The 24543-nt window shown below is 34.2% G+C and overlaps 1 protein-coding gene across 16 annotated transcripts in view; it reads left to right on the top strand.

Annotated features, from left to right (window-relative positions):
- The window catches only part of hppy (MAP4K3-like protein hppy), a 133388-nt gene that overhangs the window by 28676 nt on the left and 80169 nt on the right, over positions 1 to 24543 (top strand). For 15 of the 16 annotated variants that reach the window (XM_081725596.1, XM_081725597.1, XM_081725594.1 and 12 more), the window contains exons 3-11: positions 86 to 241; positions 1752 to 1855; positions 5222 to 5350; positions 7467 to 7648; positions 8974 to 9055; positions 10033 to 10140; positions 14437 to 14515; positions 17519 to 17560; positions 24366 to 24481. In XM_081725596.1, coding sequence (XP_081581722.1) covers positions 86 to 241; positions 1752 to 1855; positions 5222 to 5350; positions 7467 to 7648; positions 8974 to 9055; positions 10033 to 10140; positions 14437 to 14515; positions 17519 to 17560; positions 24366 to 24481 — 998 coding nt within the window. The remainder of the gene's footprint in view (positions 1 to 85; positions 242 to 1751; positions 1856 to 5221; positions 5351 to 7466; positions 7649 to 8973; positions 9056 to 10032; positions 10141 to 14436; positions 14516 to 17518; positions 17561 to 24365; positions 24482 to 24543) is intronic. The other variant, XM_081725591.1, reaches the window with a different exon arrangement.

The raw sequence follows: 24543 nt of genomic DNA, 5'->3' as shown, positions 1-24543 counted from the left end.
AGCTATTGTAACAGAAAAATGTTCATTAAAATGTAATATTTAATATGAACAATAGTTTATAATTATTTTTTCTTTTCTTTATTAGGAGATGATTTTGCCATAATACAACAGGAAATTCTTATGATGAAAGATTGCCGGCATCCCAACATAATAGCATATTATGGTAGCTATTTAAGAAGGGACAAATTGTGGATATGTATGGAATACTGTGGTGGCGGTTCTTTACAAGATATTTATCACAGTACGTAATAATAATGACTAAAATTGCATATTATAGTAATATGGATATAGTATGCTTAATGTCTTAATAGAGACTGATCATGCACTTTAGTTTTCTGATTATAATTTAATTGTTGTAATTCATTTTAAAGGAAAAGTTCAAATATTTGGTACTATATTCTTCCTGCAAATCAGACCAAAAATGCAAAATCAAAATCATTATTTCAATTAAAGTATCGTGATAGTATATATGAAAAGTTCATTGAACATGAGTATACATCATTACCCCTTACATCAAGTGACGTGTAAATTTCGTAGTCTAGGTATTAGTGTCATTATTTTATATAGTTCACTATATGATGGATAAAAAATTTTTATTTTATTGTTTGTAAATATTCTAACAAAATAATAGATATTCATTGACATTATATCCAAATTATTAGAGTGAAGGTTTCATAGTATATTGAAATGTTGACCCTTGTAAACGGTACATATGGTTTAGAATTGCCAAATGTTCAGCGCATGCATCTTTGGTGCATGTTAAATCCGGGGTTCGATTCTCGTTGTGGGTACAGAAGTTTCAGTTGACCTTAACATCTTAAAACAATTTGGGAGTTCTCTGAATGAAGGGTAAGAGTTTAATTCAGTTTTGAATGAAAAAAAGAAAGAAAATGAAAACAAAAAGTGGGAAAAGAGGAGGAATAAGGCATTCGTCATCTGGTCGGTTAGAGCCAATAGCGATAAGATTTTGTATAACGTGACAGGATTAAACGTGATTCCGCAGGATTAAACGTAGCAAAAGAAAGGGGGAAGGTTCGGTGACTCTGTGGTAGAGTACTCACCTCTCGTGCGACGGGTCCGTGTTTCCATCCCCGGTCAGTTAGTTTTATGATAGACAACACCGTGTCCGAGGGTTTTTTCGGGACTATTCTGTTTCCTCCTGTATTCTCATTCTATCAAATCTTGCATTTTCATCAATCATCCGTCTCCTTTACATAAATGTGGGATTGTCAAACTAAAAATAACATTTCAGTTAGTTAAATCTTAATTTTAAACATGAGATTTGAGTTCGATCTCTAATGTGAATTTGTATGGTTCAAATGCTACGTAAGAGTGTAGGCCCCCGTCTATGTAGGTTTGATGCTGGTAATGTGTAATAAACTCAAAACAAACGTTAAAGAGTTGGCGAAAATCTATTCGTAATGGTGTACAGTGTTTGAATTTCAGATTTTTTTAATCCGTACTTCAAATGTAAACTAGGGGGCGCGATGGGTCAGTGGTAGAACGTTCATCTCCGGTGCTTGGGGTCCCTGGTTCGATCCCAGCTCGCGCCGTGTGGACTTTGTAGTGGACAAACACCGTGCTCGGGGTTTTCTCGTTTCCTCCCACTTTCTTCATTCCACCATTTCATTCATTTCTCATCATCACCGTCTCCTTTAACCTAACCGGCATAAGCGTGGGACGTAAAACTTAAAGATTTCATTTATTTTTTTTCAAATGTAAACTATACTAATACGAAAATATATGTTCAGTTACAGGCCCTTTGACAGAACCACAAATTGCGTATATGTGTAAAGAGACGTTACAGGGATTGGCTTATCTTCACAGTATGGGGAAAATGCATCGAGATATAAAGGTAAGGATCTATATATCATTGTGAGTGGCAAAGGGTAATTATACTCCATATTTATTACTACTATTTTGTTAATAGTGCAGTTAATTTACGAATGTAGTAAAACTTCTTTTTTATATGAAGACTTGCCACGTCTGGAATAAAGTTGCAGAATATTATACTGACAATCTCGTGGAATGAAGGAACATTTTCCCCAGTATGTTTTAACTGTTTACACGACAGTCATTAGTGCAAAAGGGTAAGGAAAGTAAATAAAAAATAAATAAAAATAAAATAAAAGTATGGGATTTTCTGAAGAATTTAAACAATTACAGGTATCAAAATGGAAACACTTCTATCTCAGCGTAAAACCAAGGCACCAAATGTATTATGGCGAGAAGAAGAAAGTGTTGCAGACTTGCACTTGTGATCTTCTGTAAACGGATTCGCTCGAAAAAAAATTACATCCTTATCTTTATGAAAATTAAGGAATCAGATTACGCCGAGGGTTATTTAGGAAATCTTGATTTGTGTCATATATATATATATATAACTTACTACTGATCAAATACCATATTCTACTGTAAATGATTATAATTTCAGCGATTCACTAGCAGTTGCGTTTGTCATAGCAGTTTAGGAAGTTTTTTTGGTTTACAGAAGCTAAATATAAACAGATTTTTATATCTATTTCTTAAGAAAATTACTTCCATGCATTGTGTTTCTTCAAATTTTATCTTCGTTACAAACAGAAACAAAAACAAAGTCTGTTAAACTAATCCACCCACCAATGTTTCTAAAGGAGTATGTGGAACGATTCAGAGTTATTCTTTCTGTTTGCATGTTACCTCATGTAAAAATTCGTAAATCTGAGATCTTCTATTTGTACTTAAACAGATGTTCAAGTAGGCTTGAAGTGACTGAATCATCCTGTTCGGAATTTCTGACATTTTCCTTTACTCTGGTTCTAATGTTACATTTCATAACAACTCTTCAGACTTTTTATAAATATCATTTTCAATACAAACAAAAATCCCAAAAGTTACAAATTTTGCGTAAGTCGACTTTAGGATCGTTCTACATTAAAATAAATAAATAAATAAATAAATAAATAAATAATAATAATAATAATAATAATAAATGGAAAGTGATTAAAGGTAATTTTAATAACACTGTAATATCATATATAAATCATGAAGTAGCATTTATTTCCTTCGTCAAGACAGCAAAAGTAATTTTCTTTTCTTTTTAAAATGAGAAATGCTTCGTAAACAATTTTAGATTTTGACCCCAGGAAATAATTTTATATGGTTAACATTGCTTTTTTTTTTGTTTTTGTTTTGTTTTGTTTTGTTCTGTTGTAGATATGTACGAGGGTTGAAATGTGGTTCTGTTTCTAGCGTCCCGGACATGTTTTTGATTTGTGCAGGTCAATGTAATTTTCATCACAATCACGTACAATCTTATACATCCATATTACCTAAAGATCGTTAACAGCCCTTTCTCATTTGGCGGTGAACTGCCGCGCGCGGCGGCGGCGAATTGCCGCGTAGGGTAGAAAGACATTGCAAGCAATGAAGCTTTTCATATATGCGCGGCGGTCGCCGCAAATTTACGCGGCGAGGAAAAACAGAAAGCGGCGCGTGCCGCGTACAGCCAAGCGGGACATTGCAAGCAATGGAGCTCTTTACATATAGGTGGCGATCTGCCGCTTGGGTGTTGGAGGAGGGAGCAAGTGTTGCCAGGAAAGAGTAGAGAGTGGTTGCGATAATTTGTATCTGTGTGTGTGTTTTACGTATATATATATATGTGTGTGTTTGGGTATTTGTATATGTTTTTATGTTCTAGCCTAGGACACCTCGAGTACTTTTAACCAAACTTGTTACATACAATATATGGTTAAAGATGACATGTAAAAATAATCGAAAACGACCGATACTACCGAAGTGTCGAATCCAAAAGTCGTTGATTTAAAAGAGTCCAAATCAATACAAATTATTTTTTTCTATGTAATAGAAGATTGGGATAAATGTGCGGGCAGCGCTGGGCAAACGAGCTTCTAATTTTATAAATTTCTGGTACCCCACAATTAAAATATGTACTATCAAATATTTCAACAATATTACATATTTTACAGTCTTTTGCTATATATATTTATGTACTATTTTGCTATATATATATATATTTTATTACATAAAATTCGTAATCCGGATTTTAGTAATAATACTGTAATGTACCTTAGCAAAGCAAGAGAGAATTCATTACGTGATATTTGATAAATGTACCGTATTTTATATATTTTATAACTATCTTAACACTTCTATGGTTGTAATTTCTTGAATAGTCCTTTGAATTCAGGGACTAGAGCAGTGCTTTAAAGAGACTCGAGTCAATAGTCGGAACGCTTAAAACAAATGAATAAACCCGAAATACTATAATAATAATAATAATAATAAATACCAACAGACCAAGCTTGGGTTCAGTGGTTGAGTGTTGACTTGGGATTCTGGGATAGATCTCAGCCACCGACTATCCCGAAAGGACTTTTTCCTGGTATCCCAAGTCACAATAGGTGAATATCGGGATGGTATTTTAAATATCCAGAACCTTGCCGCTATTTTCCTTAAGTCTATCAATTGTAGAAACAGTATAGAAAAATCTTTAAATTTATTTATTTGTCTCTGTCTTAACAAGGCGAATAGAAGACACTTTTTGCGTCTGTCCACTGCAACCACCACAACACGATAAGAGTCACAAGTTTGTTTCTTCAGTTGCACAGCAACCCTGCTCGCATATTTTTCATTCGCGGCAAAACGCTACGTAATATGAAAGAGTACACTTCTCATGCGGCAAACTACCGCGAGCAGCGATGGCAAATCGCCGCCTCAATGTGAATGAAGCGTAATTGTTCATGAATCTCGTAATTTGTATCTGTTGGAGGGCATCCTTTACGGAAATAAACGTTAAAGTCTATATTTCTGTCCTTTCTATATTTTACCCATCTTCTTTCAATATTTCCACCTATGCACTAATTATCTATGCATTCAGAAGTCGCATTGAATGCATATTTATAGATCCGTGACGAGGAATTAAATAGGTGTCTAAATGATCTTATATGGTATGCCACTATAAGTAGTTTTCTTTTAATATCCCATGGACAGAACACGTCACTTCTACTTGAGCATGTCAAGAAGTGGAACTTTTGCTGTGTGAAAGGCGCTCGCTCATCTGGAGTTACGTACAACCAGGAAAAAAAATACTTGCTCACGACTCTCAGTACAGATTTTATATTTATAATCAGTGATTGTCATGTTTTCCTTCATTTTTGGCACATTAGAACTAGGTGCTCTTTTATCTTTGTATTACTTATATGTTTAAAATTATTTTCAGGGTGCTAACATTTTGCTCACAGAAAATGGGGATGTTAAATTAGCAGATTTTGGTGTGTCTGCACAAATTACTGCAACTATTAATAAAAGAAAATCCTTTATTGGAACGCCATACTGGATGGCTCCGGAGGTAAGGAACCTTTCTGTCACATTGAAATTAATTATGAACATGCAAGTAGTTTTGTAATTTTTTGTTCATAGTTAATATAATGTCAACTGTGTGGAATACATAAGCGAATGTGGTTTCTTAAGAAACAGTTATACTGGATATTTACAGAGATCATCTGTAAATTAAGTACGTGCATCATGCCAAAATGTCGTTAAGTCAAACACTGTTAAAATTCCATCAGGATCTTAGAATTTGTTGTAAAATGGCAAATTGTGAGATTCTGATGCCATGAAACAGGATGCGTAGACATTTTCTTAACCCTTATCCGGGCAACCGGGGCCTCCCAGGCCCAGTAGCTTCATTTTTCTAAAATTTCTCAATAACCATACATATTTCGAAGACATAAAATACTGAATTCTTCTATCTTTCGTCGAAGTTAAAATCATGAACATATCGAGTTGGTAAAGCTAATGTTTTTTTTTTTTTTTTTTAAATTTGAAAATAATCTTTTCCTGACGTAACCGGGCAACCGGGCCCCATATAAATTTAGTGAAATTCCTGTCAAATATTAGATCAAATTGTCACATAATTATATATTGAACACGTGACTATTGTAACCTTTAGTCGGAACAGTATGTGGCAACAGACATTGAATTTTGAGTGTTCTGCACTTAAGATATATACTGGGCCTGACAGGCCCCGGTTGCCCATTTACGTTACAAAAATGTCTGGACCGGATTTGCTATTCTGCTTGGCTTACAAAAGCGTGACACGAAGTTTCGCTACTTGACAAAAATATATACCGGTACATTCTAGACTAGTCTAAACAGTAAGTGACAATAGGCATTGATTTTGTGTATTCTGCACTTAAAATATATACTGGGCCTCACAGGCCCCGGTTGCCCGTTTACGTTACAAAAATGTCTTGCCCGGATAAGGGTTAATATTAATAACGGTCAGCCTAAAGGACTTAATCCTACTAAAAGTGTCATTGTAAGTAAAGTATGTTTTAGAATTTATGGCGGCTGTATTTCGAATACATGCCCATGTCTGACAATTCGACTTCCTGTCTTTCGTGTTTACGGTTGTTCTTAGACTTTTTGACTGATCGGTCCTACTATTGCTCGCCTTTCCGATTTGTAAAATATTTGATTCTTGCGGATGGCAGTGTGATGTAGCTTTTTTCATTAAAAAACATGAGGACGTGGGATACATAGGAATTCCTCCTAACAGAGTCATTCACATTGAGAAATAGGAAAAAGAAAAAGTTCAGTCAATATAATTGCTTAACGTTTGACTCAAGAAATTTGCAGTGAAAATTTTGAAACATATTTTAACTGCAAAAAAGGAGAGGATTAAATAACAGCAGTTAACTTTTGTTAAAATGATTGGTGGGTAATAGTGCATGTGTGAACTACTTGGTAGCGGAGTCGCGTAACAATAACTAGTAATGTTAAAGTTTCACTGGTTAACAAAGATGACTGTTTCACGGTCATTGATGACAATTCTCGGTGATCCCTTTCTCTGGGGCTTCTCATCCGTCCCTATTACTTCCTGCCGAGTTCTGTAGGTCGTATCTCAGTGGCCGTATCTTTGACATTGTTTCTCTCGATATACCTAACACACTGGCTACCTTATATACACTTACACCAACTAAATACGCACCCACAATTTGGCCCTTTTGAAATTCGAGATGTGTCCCATTTTGCATCATCACTATCTGCCCGCTTCAACACAGATCTCCGTTGTATCATTCCTTTGTGCTAAGACTGTCATCTAACACATCACTAACAGCGGCCGGGCACTGTACACGCATTGTCAGTGTTACCACTTCATACATCTCATGTGTTGCATATTTAAAGTGTTTCCATTATTTTTATAACCATTTTTGTTAAATGTATTATTGTTACTGTAAATCTTGTAATTTGAACTTTAGACATCAATGTTTTTATAATGCATCATTATATAGTAATATAACATTCATGTGTCAGTGTATTCGTACTGTCAATAATTCCCATTGTATTTTTAAGATACTGTAGTATATGTATGCTTTATTAAGCTTCATATGTGTAATGTTATGAAAAGTTTGCTTTAAATTGTCCGTAGTTTAATGTTTCGCCAATTGCTCATTCTGTAGGTTGCAGCTGTAGAGAGGAAAGGAGGGTACAACCAGTTGTGTGATATATGGGCTGTTGGAGTAACAGCCATTGAGCTGGCGGAATTGCAACCTCCTATGTTTGACTTACATCCCATGAGGGCATTGTTTTTAATGTCCAAAAGCGGTTTCAAACCACCTACGTTAAAAGAAAGAGACAAATGGTACGTTATAGCTACTAAATACGGAGTAGCATTAAGATTCTGTTCTGTTCTTTTTGTTTCTTTTATTTCATAACGACTTAAAATGTACCTTGTTCTTGTGGTTGCATAAAATAGAACGGAATATCGAAAATTTCCAGTTTTTCGTTAAGTATCAGTTTTTCTCAAAAATGGATAAAATATATTAGAAAAATGTGCAAAATTTATATTTTAATAATTATTTCCTAACAGTACTCAAAACCGTCGCTTTTATACTGAATCACAGCTTTTTATTAGCGTAATACACTTAAACTGTAATTTTATTGCTTATTATAAGACAGGAAGAAGTAGAATTCAATAAATGTATAAAATGTACTAGAAATACCTTAAATATGGGCCGTAAGAAGATTTGCTCCATATTTTATATTCAATAATAAATATAATAATTTATTGAATACCGTGACTTCATCAAGCTTTGTGTGGTACTAATTTAAAGTTCTATGTAACGACGTGTATGATATTGATTAAGGGTTTACTATAGTTTAAAAATCTGTATTTAACGAAGAATCCATCCTTCAATTTCTGCCATTCGTTGTTGAATATAATTAAAATTATTTGTTGGTTATTAATAACATTTTTGTTTTTAAAAAAAATATAGTTTGAAAGTAACTTAAAGTATGTGTAAAATTATTTTAATCCTTGTAAATTGCCGTGCTTAATGAAGCAAAATAATACAGTCTAGTGTTAAAATAATTTTTGTGGATATTAACGTTGCTGAAATGTTTCTGCATGTTTTGGGTAAACTGTGTAATAAGAATTTAATATTTGTTGTATTAGATATGAAAATACTGTATATATCATTCATATATATATATATATATATATATATATATATATATATATATATATATATATATATATATATATATATATATATATATATATATATCGGATGTTTCACAATTTTTGTGTGGCTAGAATCTTTGGTGTGTAACTCTACCCACAAGAACAAACCAAGAAAAGCCTGTATGAGGGAAAGTTGAAATTGATTTTGTTTCTGGCTTAAGAAGTTCGAAATCTATTTTTTAAAAAAGGTTGTGGTATGGAAAATATTTAGAGGAAATCATACGTAAACGAATCAATAATATCAAATTTATTCGGTTGATGTCCTTGAACACTCGTAGGTCTTGTCAGTATGACTATGAGAGAAGATTACTATTTGTTTCAGTGAAATTTTTGTTTTAACGTCTTTCGGAAAGAAATATGGCTACAAACAAATGTCAAAAACTATTTCCATTTCATTTGTAGTTATTTAATCGTGCTGATTGTCTCAAATGTATTAATTACAGGAGTCCAACATTCCACAATTTCGTAAAAGTAGCGTTAACGAAAAATCCCAAGAAAAGACCAACTGCTGATAGGCTGCTTTTGGTGAGTACTTAAATAACTTTTGAAATTATTTCATTCAGTAGTGCTCTTTTAGAATTGTTTCTTATTACGTATATTTTATTTATTTAGTGTAGTTCTTTCTTCAAACAAAGTTTTTAGACAGAAAATTCATAGTAAATACGATAGTGAAGTGAATGTGTAATTGAGTTTAGTATTATCCGTATAAGTCACCAAAATCCTTTATGAAATGGCATTTGTCTGTACATGTACGTTTTCTTCTGAAAAATCTGAATATACGTATATAACAAGAAAAATACAGAATTTACGTTCTGTTGTGGTTACTAACAGTATTAGAACGCAAGAAGCTTTAAACAAGTTTTTATAAAGATAATTTGATAATGATCCAATTTGAGACGCATGTAATAGAATACTGAAAGCATTGTGATTTGAACGTGGTTCTTGTAAAATTATTAGATTAGTTATACTATTCATGGACAAATGTTGCTGAGAAATGTCAGAAATAGGGTTCGGAATATTAGTGTCAAGAAATTATTGGCTGTAAATAATAATAATGAATAGAAAATTAAATTTAAAAAAAAAAATGTATGTTAGACAACAGTCAGATACTAGTAAATGACTTCCGTTTATTTTGGAAGTGAAATTCTTAAATAAATGAATTATATATTCAAGTCACAAATATTTTTATTATGGATGATATGTTTGTACTTCTATTGTCTATATTTTTAATCCAAAACAAAAATATTTTCCAGTGGCAGTGTCTGTACTTTTGATTCAAGGCAAACATATTTTTCTTACAAACTTTGTCTATATTTTTAAATCAAGGCAAAAATATTTTTCGTATGAGTGATTATATTTTTAATTAAAGACAGAAATTATTTTTTCTCACGTGTGATATGTCTACTTTTAATGCAAGGAAGATATATTTTTCTCATGGATGAAATATCTTTATTTTCCTCATGTGCTTAGTAGTTTGAATATATGTTGGATGTGTTTTACAGCACCCGTTTTTCCAAGGAGATCTAACAAAGAAACTCGCTTTAGAGCTTCTTCAGAAAGTGAGCAATCCAACACACATGTTTACGGATTTGGAGGCGGATGACGATGGCGTAAGTGGATGATATTTATTCTTTGTAAAGTAATGCATGAAATTCGAAATTACTTTGCTAGTTTTTAAATTTTTTTTGCGTATTCCGAGATTCCATTATTATAATCTCGTTAGCCATGTGAGTCGCTAAAAAACTAAACACTGTCCTAATCTTATTTATTTTTAAATGCATTAACAGAAATACCCATTCTTCACAAGGGAATATTGCAGAAATTGCTCCCCTTTCTTCCTTTAGAAGTAGAAGATTTTCGAAAACTTGGAAACACGTACCCACTTATTTTTAGTAAAATGAACCAAATTTCACTTCTCCAGCTTAAGCGAGTCCTCATATTGGGTAATTTCTGAATAAAAAATAGAAATTGCCCTCTTTTCCCATTTAGAAGCGGAATTTTTGGCTGAAGCACGTTTCCTCGTATTTTTAATTAAGAGATCAATACCGAATTTTACATCTCCATCTTAAACATCACATTTTATCTGAATAATAGATCGAAAATCTTAACGTTGTAGAAATTACCCCCTTTCACCTTTATAGCGGATTTTAGTAAACTCGAAAAAGCTCTGTTCAGTTATTTTTAATGAGGAATGTATATTGATTTTTATCTGCCTAACTTAAGGGATTTGTGGGATGCTGGTGTTTTTTAAATCATTAGAATGTGTATGTTAAGAAATATATATATATTTTTTTTGTTTCTTGCTTACGTAACCAAAGAAGTTTAACCTCTCACGATTAATTCCGTGTAGGCCGAGAAAGATGGATGACAAATGCAAATGAATGAAGGTAGTTTGTGGTTGAGTTGGTGAAATTAAGATAGTTGAAGGAAATGAGGCAACACTGAGAAAACTCACGAGCACCCTCACAAGCATGTCCACCACAAGTCAAATGACCAGGCATCAAATCAGGGACCAGAGGTTTATCGCTGAGCCATCGTACCCCAAATAAAATATGATTATGTTCGCGTGGAGAATATAAGTATTTCTGCATAAGTTAATGAAAGTCGTATTAAAATCGACTCATTCATTACAGTTCATAGCAAATGTTAATGCACGGTTCCAATGGTGGACAACGTCGTTTTCATGGGTTTTCTCATGGTACTCTCCGTTTCCTCCTACATTCTGATTCTTTCATCATCATTTACGTACTTTAATCATCATTTTCCTGAACCTAAAGGACATAATCGTGGGACGTTAAACTGAAAAAATCATTTCATTTTATTTTTGAATCTTGTTTTAATAGAGAATGACTTTTCCTTTTTCCCTTTAATTTCATATCTTGCTTTTCACTCTCAAATTGGATAGTAACACACTAGTGCAGGCCAGAGATCTCGATGAAATTTACATGTAAAACATGTAAACATAATTGAAAACGAACGATATTAATGTCTACTCCATAATTTTCAGGGTTTCTAACGAATAATGATACTCTCAATAGTCCGAGTTTAGCCCCTTCGACATGGGAATGAAACACCCCTGGGGGTGAGGGTGACGTGAAAAAGTAATCGGAACCGATCAATATTAGTGTCTAATATATAGTTTCCGGGATCACTGAGATGAATAGTTTCTGATGACTGTTAAGTTTAGCCCCCATTAGCATGGAGGATAGAAGAGATGGAAAATAAAATGTACAAAATTAATGTTGAATCTATAGTTTTCGGGCTCATTAAGCTGATTGGTGATACTTGCGATGACATTGAAGCGACTTCTCACGACCTGCCGTAAAATCGTTTAGCACAGGTCCCCCAACCTCCACACCCTTATTCTGAGAACTGTTTCGTTGAAAGACTCCACATCTTCACCGAAGAAATGCCAGAAATCCAGATTTAAAGCTTGTCCTACGTTCAATATCAGTTTGACCTTGTAATCAATAACCAATACTACTGCAGTGCGCAAATTTCCAATCTATCTGTCCCATAATACAGCCGTTCACAACAGTACTTTCATCCATACCTTGAGTTGTAAGTATTCTCAACACACTTTCCCCAGTCTTCCATGTTCTTCAGAAATACATTGGAAGACATAATTGTCATCCTATACGTGAATCGTCCCAGGTCTCAATTTACTGTATTACACTGCATCACTGTACCCACTCCATTTTTCATACATCAATTTTTATCTTTTCCAGCTATTTTTCCTACATATTTGCATTATCTTCCATTCTTTTCGTTATCGTTAGTTTTTATTATTTATTGTTTTTAATATTCTTTGTTAGTTTCTTCGTTAATGTATATTTTTCTCATTATTTATTACTCCTTCGGTTCTTTGCACTCTTATCAACACCCATTTCGTTAGTTTTATCTTGTACCATTAAATGTAGAGCGCTTATCTCTGATACAGAAGTTTCTGGTTCGATCACAGTCTGTGCGAGTCTGTGGTTGACTACATTGTGTCTCGGTGGTTTCTTCGAGTTCCCTATTTTCTTTCACATTCTCATTTTACCAATTATTTCAAGATTATTAACTTTTAATTTAATCATCCGTTCCTTTCGCATAACCGTGGACATAAAACTAGAAATTTCATTTCATCTGTATTTCCGAAGCTAATCTGCTCTCCCTTCACACTGGTACGTTATCTCGTGACCCTGCATTCCAAGGCGACACTGCTCACTACATGTTTCACATTTCTTTTTCTCTCCTTCATACGTCTTTCTGTTCATATCTGGTGTCTGATATAGCGTTTTACAAAAGAGAGTCTTTCATGCACTTTCCTTAGTGTGTATAAGCATGTTCTCTCTGTCTCTCTCTCTCTCTCTCGCTCTCTCTCTCTCTCTCTCTCTCTCTCTCTCTCTCTCTCTCTCTATATATATATATATATATATATATATATATATATATATATATATATATAGATAGATAGATAGATAGATAGAGATAGATAAATAGATAGATAGATAAATAGTAGTTTACGTTCAGTGGAACACCGGTTAATTCGAGTAGATCCAGTCGCTATTAGTTTCAAAATGCATTGCCCTAACAAATGCAATAGACTGTAAATATTTTTTCCTCCTGTACTCTTAACTGACCGACTAGTTTGTTTGTCCCGCCCTCCCGTTGGTCTAGTGACTAGCGCCCCCGCCTTTTCTGCATGGGGTTCCGGGTTCTGTTCCCGGTGAGAGAGCATGGTTGGCTGGATTACACCTTAAACTGTAGGTCCACATTTCTTACACCCTCGGCGCTCAAAAGGAACGCTGAACTTCATCAAGCAAGTCATTTGTTTGTTCCATGAGTTTTTTCTTCCTTAACTAAACTCTCACCACTTTCAACTGAACAACACTAACTTGTGTCTGAGCACCAATGTGGGACCAGGGTTAACATTCCGCAGTTATCTGATCCTTTCTTTGATATTTCTTTTCTTACTGGTTCTTCCCTATCAGATGTAGCGTTATCGAAACTATGTGTGTCTAGTTTCAATTTATTTGTCTTTCTTCATAATGTTTTAAACTAATTTCTAGTAAGTAATTTTTTTTTTCATTGCTTACTTCAGTGGCCCCGCATAGCGGTCCTAGGTTTGATTCCCGCTAGGGATACTCGTTCGGAAAGGACAGCTTTTTCAGGCCTCATCCTGAGTGAAGTATTTCCTGAGTTTTCCTCTAGGCCGAGATGGTACACTTAACAAAGGTTCCAAGCCGCTTACTTCCTTCTCCAGTTTCCCGGATAGATGGTCGCCTACGGACCTTATCCCTCATACGTGACGGGCTAAAATGATCGTAAGATGCCGAAAGCTCAGAAATATGATTCCGAATTCTAACTCAAATTCACTTTTTGATCTGTTTGATTATACAGACATATTCAAAATCAAATGATACCCCATTTTACTTAAATTCTCTTTAGTCCTACTTAAAATTTTATTTGCAATGTGAACACACAATTAAGTTATGTTGTGTAATAATGGATTTCTTGAGTTCCTTGACAAGGTTGATTTCAAATTATGTATGTACTATATAATTTTGAAAATAAAGGAGGAAGGAAATGGACAAACAAAATGCATTTTGTGTCATATCTACAGTGTGTTCGAGAAGTAACTGTGCAGTTACAGTGTAGAGAAATGTTACCATAAAATGATAGTTTCTTTGTATATATTCTCGTGTGATTTTGCGAGCGTAAAGCCTGTAGCTCGCCTGGATGCTGCTAGGTGTGTTAGTTCCAGATAGTGTTACTATAGAGAAAACTGCACTGCAGTAAGTACCACTTCAAATTTAACTTGCTCCCATTTTCACTATACATTTACTTTTGGGATACCTTGTATAACGATGAAGTAAGGAGGAGTTTCAGTTTGCGTAACCGTTTTCTGCTTACACTTGCAGGCTGTTCCCAATGTTCCTCAAAGAATTGCTTCAAGACATACGGCAAGACTCAAACATCATGCAATTCCAGATGTCAATCGTAAGTAGTTAATTGTTTTCTCTCTTTTTTTCTTTTTTTTTCTTTTTTTTTTTTTTTTGTACGTAGTATTGGATAATTTAAAATTCAAATTTCGTAAAATATAATTCAATTTAAATAATTATTTTTTCGCATAATTTGGTGAATGAAAGCTGATATAGAAACCAATAAAGCGTCAATATATTTTGAAGATGAACGTAAGAATACTCGGTTCAGTAAAATATTCTAATATGCTTACGTTGTGAAGTTAAAATACACAGCAATAGAGCAATTGTAGAATGTTCATAGTTTCTAAATTGGAACACTAGGATTACTAGCATTTCATTTTATTTATTTCTTTCTTTTAAGTGATTACGTGAAACTGTGCATTTTAAGTTATTGGGAGCATTACCAAGCTGAAATTGTAAATATCAGAATTTAGAAACAAAAGAAATAATGATTTGTTCCAGTATTTATCTAGGCAGCACGTATGTTCCCAGCAGATACTAAGGAGAACGATGCACGAATGAGAATTACTAATGATTATCAAAGTTACGTTGCTCTGTAATATGAGTATTATAAGTTGAATGAATATGAGTAAAATGCAATATAGTGCTTTATGAAATGCAATGCACTAGTTCAATAAGAGTGCAGCACAAAATGTAGAATACGAGAGATCTTACTGAATGCGGTACTAATTTCTTAAATGTTGTTTCTATGATTATGTATTCGTCGTAAGAATAGTGTGCTTTTAAACTCTTTTCACTGAAGAATGGAATAGAGTGGATCCTCTGGAGATCAGGGACTTAAATATGATCTCGAAATTAAATTTCTGTCAGTTTATTTATTTATTTTTCCATTCTGCTTCCAAGTGGACCTTTATCTTAAATTAAGAACAGTTGTCTTGCCTTATTAAGAAACTACTGAGTTCGGTAATTTGACAAGAGTAAGTTCATGATGCATAAAAATATTGTAAAAATTAGTATAATATGTTTCGACCTGTTTTGTATCGAGATTACACAGTTTACAATAACTATTTGCTTATTTTTACGAAAGCCTTTGTGTTTTTGGTGCGTTTAGTTCCGGATTTAATCCCTGACGGAACTGTAGTATCCATTATCCTATGGTACAGTAATAGTAAGACAAAACAAATATAATATTTTTTTCTCTCTCTCTTCTTTAAGTCTGTGTAGCTCTCATCAGTCTCTTTCAACTCAAGCTAAAGTTGAAATTTTCGGAACAGTACTAAGCGTCTTCTTTATATTGTATTGTGGTACGATAATGTGTCATAAAATGAACAAACATTTGAATAATGCCACACCACCTGAACTTCGTAAAGAGTTCTCAGAAACTCTAAAATAGGAGTGTCTTAAATCTTAAAAACTAAGGAAGAAAGTATGAAATATAGAAAGGAAGAACAAAAATAGGAAACAAATTTAAAATTCTGGGCTTTATAAATCTGTCAGAAGGAATGTGAGGAATTTATATTAATTTTAAAAATCCATCAATGATGAACCAATAAGGATTGAATCAACTCAAAAAGTACGAGGTATGTTCAGAAAGTATCAAACCTTTGGTTGACAAAAATACATTTATTGATTTAGAAATCCAAAACAAGTTAATCCCCTTCAAAATAGTCTCCTTGGTAATGCACACACTTCTCCCAATGTTCCCGCCATTTCGAACGCAGTTTTTGGAGTGGTGAGCAACCGTGCCGTCGCATTCCGCGTGATGTCTTCTCTTGACTCAAATCGGGTCCCCTTTTAGTGGCATTTTCAGCTTGGGAAATAACCAAAAGTCACACGGAGCCATGTTGGGTGAGTAGGGAGCCTGACAACACACAGAAATGTGTTTGGCGATGAAAGCCAGAATGAAATTTCGCGGCCACTCTCCTCATGCTCAAATTCTCGTTCAAAATTGAGTGTACCGATCCAGTTGAATGTTTTCGCTTGGGTATCGCTAAGCTTTTGGAAAAAATTGATGTAATATCGCTGCTCAATTTTTTCTGTCATTTTATAAAAATACTGAAATCCGATGACCGCTCACTACACGTCTTTACTCGCTGGCCGATTTCCAGCGACTGATGTTCTCTGTGGGTAAGAAAAAAAATCATGACTGGGCCTGAGTGTCCCCTCTACATGTACAGTGAAGAAAGTCTCGCGCTTCATTGGTTTAAGCGGGAAAAAATAAGGTTCGATACTTTTTGAACACACCTAGATCACATCAAATTGGCTTTTAGGCAATCGTAACACCAATTACGAAATACTAGAGGTTGCTTACTGCATTTTCTGTTTAAAGCAGATAAAGTTCGTGGTGTGCTTGATGATATTCTTACTGATTAAAAGATTCAGCTTGGAAATTAATGCATCAAACTGAAATAAATCACTCTTGTTCTGACATTAATCTTTTCTCTTCCGTCTTCAATGGAAACGACTGGCGCAGTCGGACGACAGAATCCATTCCAATATAAACAGCATTAACTTCCCGGTTCCGGAAGGCCTTGACTTGATCTGAAACCGATTACATTTACTTTCCTTAAGTTGTTTGTGTGTAAGAGGTGAATAGAACAGATAGATAGAGGCTTAATAGCGCGAATGATCGAGAGAGCAGCCAGACTCCCGCTACCGTTTATTTTCATGAAATGAAAAAAAAAAAAAGCAAGGTTGAATTGCAAGTGAAGCTTCTAATTGACTTGCCTACTGTTACTCAATTTTATGTATAATACTACCATTATTGGGATGTTTTTGAATAATATGAACCATTGCGACTAGACTTTACTAGTAGAGACATTATGATTGAAGCAGGCAAATTATTGTTCTTGTAACACTGACTTCAGGTGACCGCTATTTATTTATTAAATTAATCCCAAAACATAAGGGAGAAATCCTGCCAAATCTAATGGCTTGAAATTAAGCTTTTATTTCTCTTGTTGACCTTCCATATTTCATTTTACATACATTCTTTTCATGGTTAAGGATTTACCAAAGATTTCTTTTCACTGTAATTGTGATATTTTCTTTCTCACAGCTTGCTTCCACGAGATTGGTCTCCCTTACTTTTACAGAACCAGTAAGTTGGATCGGTGGCAATAGATGTGGGAACCCATTTAGTTTATTTTAATGCTTCCCAAAACCATCTTGTTATACGTTATATGTATGGATGTATTTTTTTAAAGCATGATAATTGGAATATATATATATATTTTCACGTTATTTTAAATCGTAAAATTGTTTCTTTTTTCATATATTTTTTATAAAGTTCGGCTTCACGCTTCAACTTTTATCATTCGTGTGATGTTTAATATATTTAATACCTGAGTAGAATATGTTCAGGGTTGATTATTATGGTTTTAAAAATTAGATGCTTCCTAATTCTTTTTACTTATTTTCTTATTAAGAGCTATAATGATATTTCTTCTTGCAATAGATTACATAGGTTAATAAATGTTAAACAGAAATGTTTGATTATTGAAAATCAAATTAAAACTCTTACTCTTCTTCTGAGGGTTTTGCTAGTAATTTATTAAAAAAATGAAATTTTTGATTTTAAGTTAACAGTAGGAAACTTTTCAGTTGAGAGAGGGACATGGTGGCTCAGTGCTAAAGCACTCAACTCTGGTCCAAGGGATCCCTTGATGAATCCTAGGCCAAGGGAGTTCAGGTGGACAACATCGTGTTCGTTGATTTTCTCGGGGGTTCTCTTCTTTTCTCCTACAGTTTTATCCCATCAATTCTTGCATTATCTTTCACCTTAATCATTTCTGTTTTCTTTAGTCTTTAGTTATGTCTTCTAGGTTGTGATGTTCAGCCTGAAGGATATAACCGTGAGACGTAAAACTATGAATTTCAGTTCATTTCATTTCAGTTTCAAGTGAAAATATGAATACTATCAGCTTTGTATGTGAACTGTAGCAGTTCATCACATTTTCTTAAATATTATGTACATGAAACTTTTTCTGTTCGTAAAAGTCAACTGTGCAGAACTTACCCAATACCGTGAAAAATTGCTTCTGGCGTGATTTTTTCTTTTTTGCACATCTGCAAGTATGGCCAGATCGATGTGAATCCACTTGGTCAACAATAGATGCTGTCGTTCCATCCAAGTACAGGAATACGTATTGCTGCTTTTCACTCGCTGCTTCAGATAGTCTTACTCAGATATTCAGTTGTGACCTGTCTGGTGCTTGGGGTCCCGGGTTCGATCCCAGCCCCCGCCAAGTAAACTTTGTGGTGGACAAACGCCGTGTGCGTGGGTTTTCTCGGGGTTCTCCCGTTTCCTCCCACTTTCTTCATTCCACCATTTCACTCATTTCTCATAATCACCGTCCCCTTTAGCCTAACCGGCATAACCGTGGGACGTAAAACTTAAAGATTTCATTTCAGTTGTGACCTGGGTAGTCTCCAGATTTTAATCCATGGAATAAGAACGCAGCACTTGGATTTAAATCTGGAGACTTCGAAGGCCAGAATAGGTACGACAGAGTGCCTAAATATTCCTCAAACTTCATGTAGTTGTCATCTTGGAAAATGTGGGTGTTCACGCTTATTTATCATGATTTGCAGAAATTTCAATAGTTTGAATCACTAAAAATGTGCAAATAAGCAGATGATGGCTTATATTCACATTCACTTGTGTAAGTGGGATTAAGTCATGGTAAAATAAACTCCTTCGTACTGTTACAGAACCTCCTTCAGCTTGAATCACACCTCACAAACTGCGAGTGAAATGCTGCTTTCGGTACACTTGATGCCGTGCATCATTGGAATACAGAGAAAAATAAAACATACTTGGACCACACTCACGTGCACTAGGAAATGGCCTCTTTACTAGTACTCAACTCCAAATGTCCATTACATGAAGTTCCATTCAGAATGTTCTGTCAGAAATTGATTGGAGTGAGCCTGAATTCACGGGCTACAAACATGACCACGACTGTTTGGGATCATAGTTATGACATTTTGCGTTTGATCTTCTGTTAAACATTGCTTGTAGACATGTTGGAAAGTCCAAATCGGGCAACTTATGCCCATGAGCCCTCCGAAATAGCGGATGCATTTCGCTATTCTGTCACATATTGCTTTGGTCCATCTTGATAAGCTGTTTCCGTACAGCCAACTGCCATACTCACTCCAGCTGATTTCAATAGATATGCTTCAGTCTGTGTATTTTAATGTGACAAACAAATTGAAAGAAGGGTACATAAACTTCACTGAGAAAGAAATAGGTGAATGTTGGGATGAGAAATGACTATGGGATATGGAAGCTGTACTGTGATGTTGAAAATGGACAAGTGGCCGGCGTGATGCGTTACATACTATAAATGCTATTGGAGTCAGATACAGAATTAATTAGTTGTGGATGATTTCGATTTACCAAGGAAATCATAATCTCGTTGGTTATTTGCAATATTTGCTACGATAAATCAGCCTACGACTTTTTTTTTAAGTGATGGCACGGTGATTCAGTGGTAGAATGCTCACCTGCTAATAAGGGCCCTTGGTTCGACCCCAGACGAAGCGAACTTGTAGTGTAAGCGAACATATCCTATTTTCTAGGAATCATCTCATTTCCTCCCATGTTGTCATTGCACCAATTCTTTCATACTTATTCACTTTCATTATCATCCGTCTCCTGTGGGACGTAAAACTAGAAATTTTATTTCATTTCAATTCACTTCTTTTAGTCATTATTACGCAGTTGCTAAAGTTAATTCTAATCACATATTTTAAAGCAAACTTGAGAAGCAACGAATTGATGACGTCTTCCAGCTTAATACCGGTATGAGTTCCAAAAGAGCTCGACATATTTTTTCCTATTCGGAGCTTATTGCTGACTGTTACCCCTTCATCAGTCTCAAAATTTTCTTGCAAGTAAATTCATATAAGTTATTTCAGAATATTATTTACTTTTTGAAGAATTTCATACACGAATGAAGGGTACTTTAATAAAGATTTTGTTACTGCGTTGCTACTGTATTTATAAAGTAAGTTTTTCTAAGCTTATTTTACAAATTATACTATCAAGTTCAAATAAATATCGAAGGTTGGAATCATGCAGTGTTGCTTGTAGAAATGTACTTGTCGCTCATTGCAAAATTTGCTAATGATACATTAAAAGTTGCTACGATAGTACACGTACTATAGTAACAACCAAGTACAGTAAGTTACAATTGCTGAAAAAAATAGACGAATCAATTGAAAGGAAAAAGAAAAGAAAAAAAAAACAGTAAAGACGTGTTGACAGTACAAAACATTACATATAAGTAATACAGTTTATACATTACAATAAAAACAAACAATAAAATAGTCGTAGAAAGTAGATTGCATGAAAGAATAAAGAAATTCAGTAATTAAACAATACAAGTATGTGACCAAACAGCATGTTAGAAATTCGTGTAGTATCTGATAAAAAATAGAAAAGTTAGAGACTTTTAAGTAGTTAATACGTACAACAGAAAATTGAATTTGGAAGAGATCCAGAACAGTATGAAATTTATTTGCCGTTGCTACACAATTATATATAGACAATTTTGGAACAGAAAAAAGGAGTAAAATTCCGTAATCGGTTGTAAAGGATCTCTAAAGACATAATTCGATCTAGGTAAAAACGCGTGGAGGATGTTATGGAAGAATTTGAAATCAAAGATATAGTGCCTATCGCTTAAGGGAACGACGTTATGTCTGTTAAGCTTATGCTATTGAATTTCTTAAATTTCCATCAGAACCATGCAAGAAAATTATGCTGAATTGATTCCTTCAGTTAATAAAATATCTAGATTCACAATTCCAAATACTAGTATCATACAAATTGTGATCGTACATTACATATATGTACACACAAAGCTTTACAGGTGTTAACATTTTTAAAATTTTTGCATGTCCATTTCAGTAATGTTAAATTTTTCTTTGCTTTATCTGATAATGATGTGCAGATGCTTTGAAATAATAATTTCTTCAAAATAGTTCCAAAATCTTTTATATTATTAGGAAATTTAATTTCTTGAGAACTTATTTTATAGTTGAATAAAGAAGGATTAGTTTCCTAGAAAATGTTATTCCGTGTGTTTTACCAAAATATAAACACAAAGTTCGTCTCGGACCAATATACGGTTATATTGATTTTATTGTACAAAGTTTGATGATCTTGAATACAAGTAGTAGAATGAAAAAATCGAAAAATCCTGATATCGTCAGCATACAATAAGTGTTTAGCAGTTATTCCCTCTGGTATATCATTTATCCTTTATGTATAGTGTAAATAACAAAGGGCCCAAATTGGATCCGTGCGATACTCCAGAAGTAATATCGAAAGCAGAAGATAAACTCCCTTTATATTAAAAAAAAAAAAAAAAAAAAAAGTCAAATATGAGTAAACCAGTTAATTATACAGTCAAATAGCTATACTTAACTATTTTTTCAACAATAAATGATTAGGCAACTTACCAAAAGCCTTAGCAAGTCTAGGTAAATTGCATCTGTTTGACCGTAGAGGCAGTATATTGTGCATTAGATTTAACATATTTGTTACTGTCGATTTGCCACTCATAAAACCGTGTTGTTTAATTTCAAGTTTCACGTAATCTGATTGTACAGATATTAATAAATTATTTTTTCAAAGATTGTTGGAAAGATATTATTAACATATATTGATCTAAAATTATTAATAGAATTACCGTTAGTTTTAGAAATTGGAGTAGTGACAAAAACAATCTTCCAGATGTGAGGATAAATACTGATATTAAGACTCCAGTTAAGCAGTGAAGCCACAGCTTTTCCCTTTATGATAAAAACCGGAATACTATCAATGCCGCTAACTGATAGTATCTAGTAACTATCAATGCCTTTAGTGTTTTAATAATAATAATAATAATAATACGTGAAATTGCAAATATAAATACAGAGTAAGTTTGCGTACATAGAGAGCCCACAATAGTGTCTCCAGTTCGCCAGTTACGTAATAATGCCGCGCTGACTATTAGAATCACAACACTAGGAAAACAAGAGCTTTATTTGTCATGTTTATTGGACAGAGTACTGATGGTACACAAAAGTAATCATTACATTTCTAGTGTATGGTGCGTATAAAAATACATTTCTCTTTTAACACCTTGGGCAATGCTGCTGCATGGCACGATTTAGAGAGAAGAAAAGACTGGAAGGTGGGTATGTTAATCTGTGTGACTTCGATATGTTGCTGATATAAATCTGCTGTTGTTGGGGCCAGACCTTGTGGCATCATGGACTATGTGTGTTCAAAAGCAACATATTTGCTGGAGTCTGTTGCAAGGGAAGGAGTTACAACATAATGACTATCCAGGAACTAGGACGTTGTGTGTTACATCCGATCGTGTATTGTTCTGTTGGTAAATGCTCCGGGCAGATCTTGAAGAGAGGATTAGCAATAGGTTCCATAATGCAAGCGATGTAATAGTGGCTGGTTAATCCACCGGGAAAATGAATGTAGGATTGAACTCCAGTGGAACTTCATAGCATAATCAAACATTTCTATCCCTCACATGGTTCATGATGCACTCTTCTGTTCCTCCTAGTTTCTCTCCTAATATTCCTCCGAGAAATGCAGGCTTATATTAATATACTCAGTGGTTTTCTTGCCCATCCCATCTTACCTCATGTATAAGGCCTTGAATGAAATGTACTGTTGCATAAATTATACATTTAAAAAAAAAATAAATAAATAAAATTGTTATTGCCAATTCGTTTAAATATTCAAGTGATCATTGTCTCGATTTCCCAAAATTTCAATGACGCGTTCTTTGTGTCCTAACCCCGTGTGGGCACTTCGTGCCATAACTGGAGATGCAGATCGGTATGGCAGTACATAATTCTTTTGTTTCGGTACCTCTAGACACAGATGCGACCATCATGATACTGCAGACATATTACTGTAATGTAATTTGTCCCTTCATGCTTGATGTCAGATTTAGATGCCTGGGTATGCAGTCAGAGATTGTCAAGACAGTGAGTATCTTGTGAAAATTTTCCCGATGCCATAGACATTTAACCATGCGTGCAAACACTTGCGTCCAAATTTTCGAGCTACATTTTATAATGTATCTGGATTCGCAATAGTAGTTGTGCTCTCTGTATGTTAGTACTCTTGTTCGCTGGATAACGGCGTTGTTGTGATCCTTCCTGTCGGTGATTTCGTCCCATCATCAGTCTGGCTGCAGTCCTTCCGACATAAGTGCGGATTTCTATTGAGGATTATTCTCCCGTAAAAGTGGGGTACTGCTAGCTTGTTTGCCGTGTTCTTCGACGAGGCACACAAATGGTGAGCAAATACTTCCGTAACAGAATGCCTGTCTTGCTTCCAAGGGGGTGAGTTGTGTTGGATTCGTAATCTTTCATCGCTTCCCATGTTTTCCAATTCTACAAATGTTGTGTCAGTTGGATGCGCCCTTGGTGTTAGTAATTTTAATACTTATGTTTATAATAACTACATTTAGTATCTTTATTTAAAATCTTAAAATAATGTAACGAAATTATTTGATTCAATTTTATTGTAGTTTGACAGCTCTGAACATGTTCTTTCTTATATATATGTTTATTTATCTGTGTATGTTTACATTCCCCCTCTTTTAAATAACAGAATGCCTTGCTTTTAAATTACTTCAATTCATGCTTGTTCTGTAATTTATGTAGATAGATCCCCGTGTTCGGCAGATATGGATGTTCCAATAAATTTATTGTACTGATATTTTTCCACCAGTAATTCCTACTTTTGTTAATGATTATTGGCGTAAGAAATATTTCCTTAATGTTCAAAAGAAATTAGCATGCCTTCATTTTATGAAGTACCTATATGAGCTGGAGTTCATTTGTAAAATATAACAGTTATTTTGTTTGCTTTTCAGAAAGTTCCAATTCTGACAGTACTCTTCAAAGGGAAAGTCAGCCTACGTCAGTTACTCCACAATATACAGATGTAACTAGAGCTTGGGATATTATGGACATAATGAATAACATCCAAGTAAGATTTTTCTTGTTACATAATTTCTTATAACAAAATTGTAACCTATTTGCATAATTTAA

The sequence above is a fragment of the Thermobia domestica genome, chromosome 9, assembly GCF_964235325.1.
Source record: "Thermobia domestica chromosome 9, izTheDome1.hap1.1, whole genome shotgun sequence".
Taxonomy (NCBI): Eukaryota; Metazoa; Arthropoda; class Insecta; order Zygentoma; family Lepismatidae; genus Thermobia; species Thermobia domestica.
The sequence above is the reverse complement of the archived record's forward strand: the minus strand, read 5'-3'. Positions and strand labels throughout refer to the sequence as shown.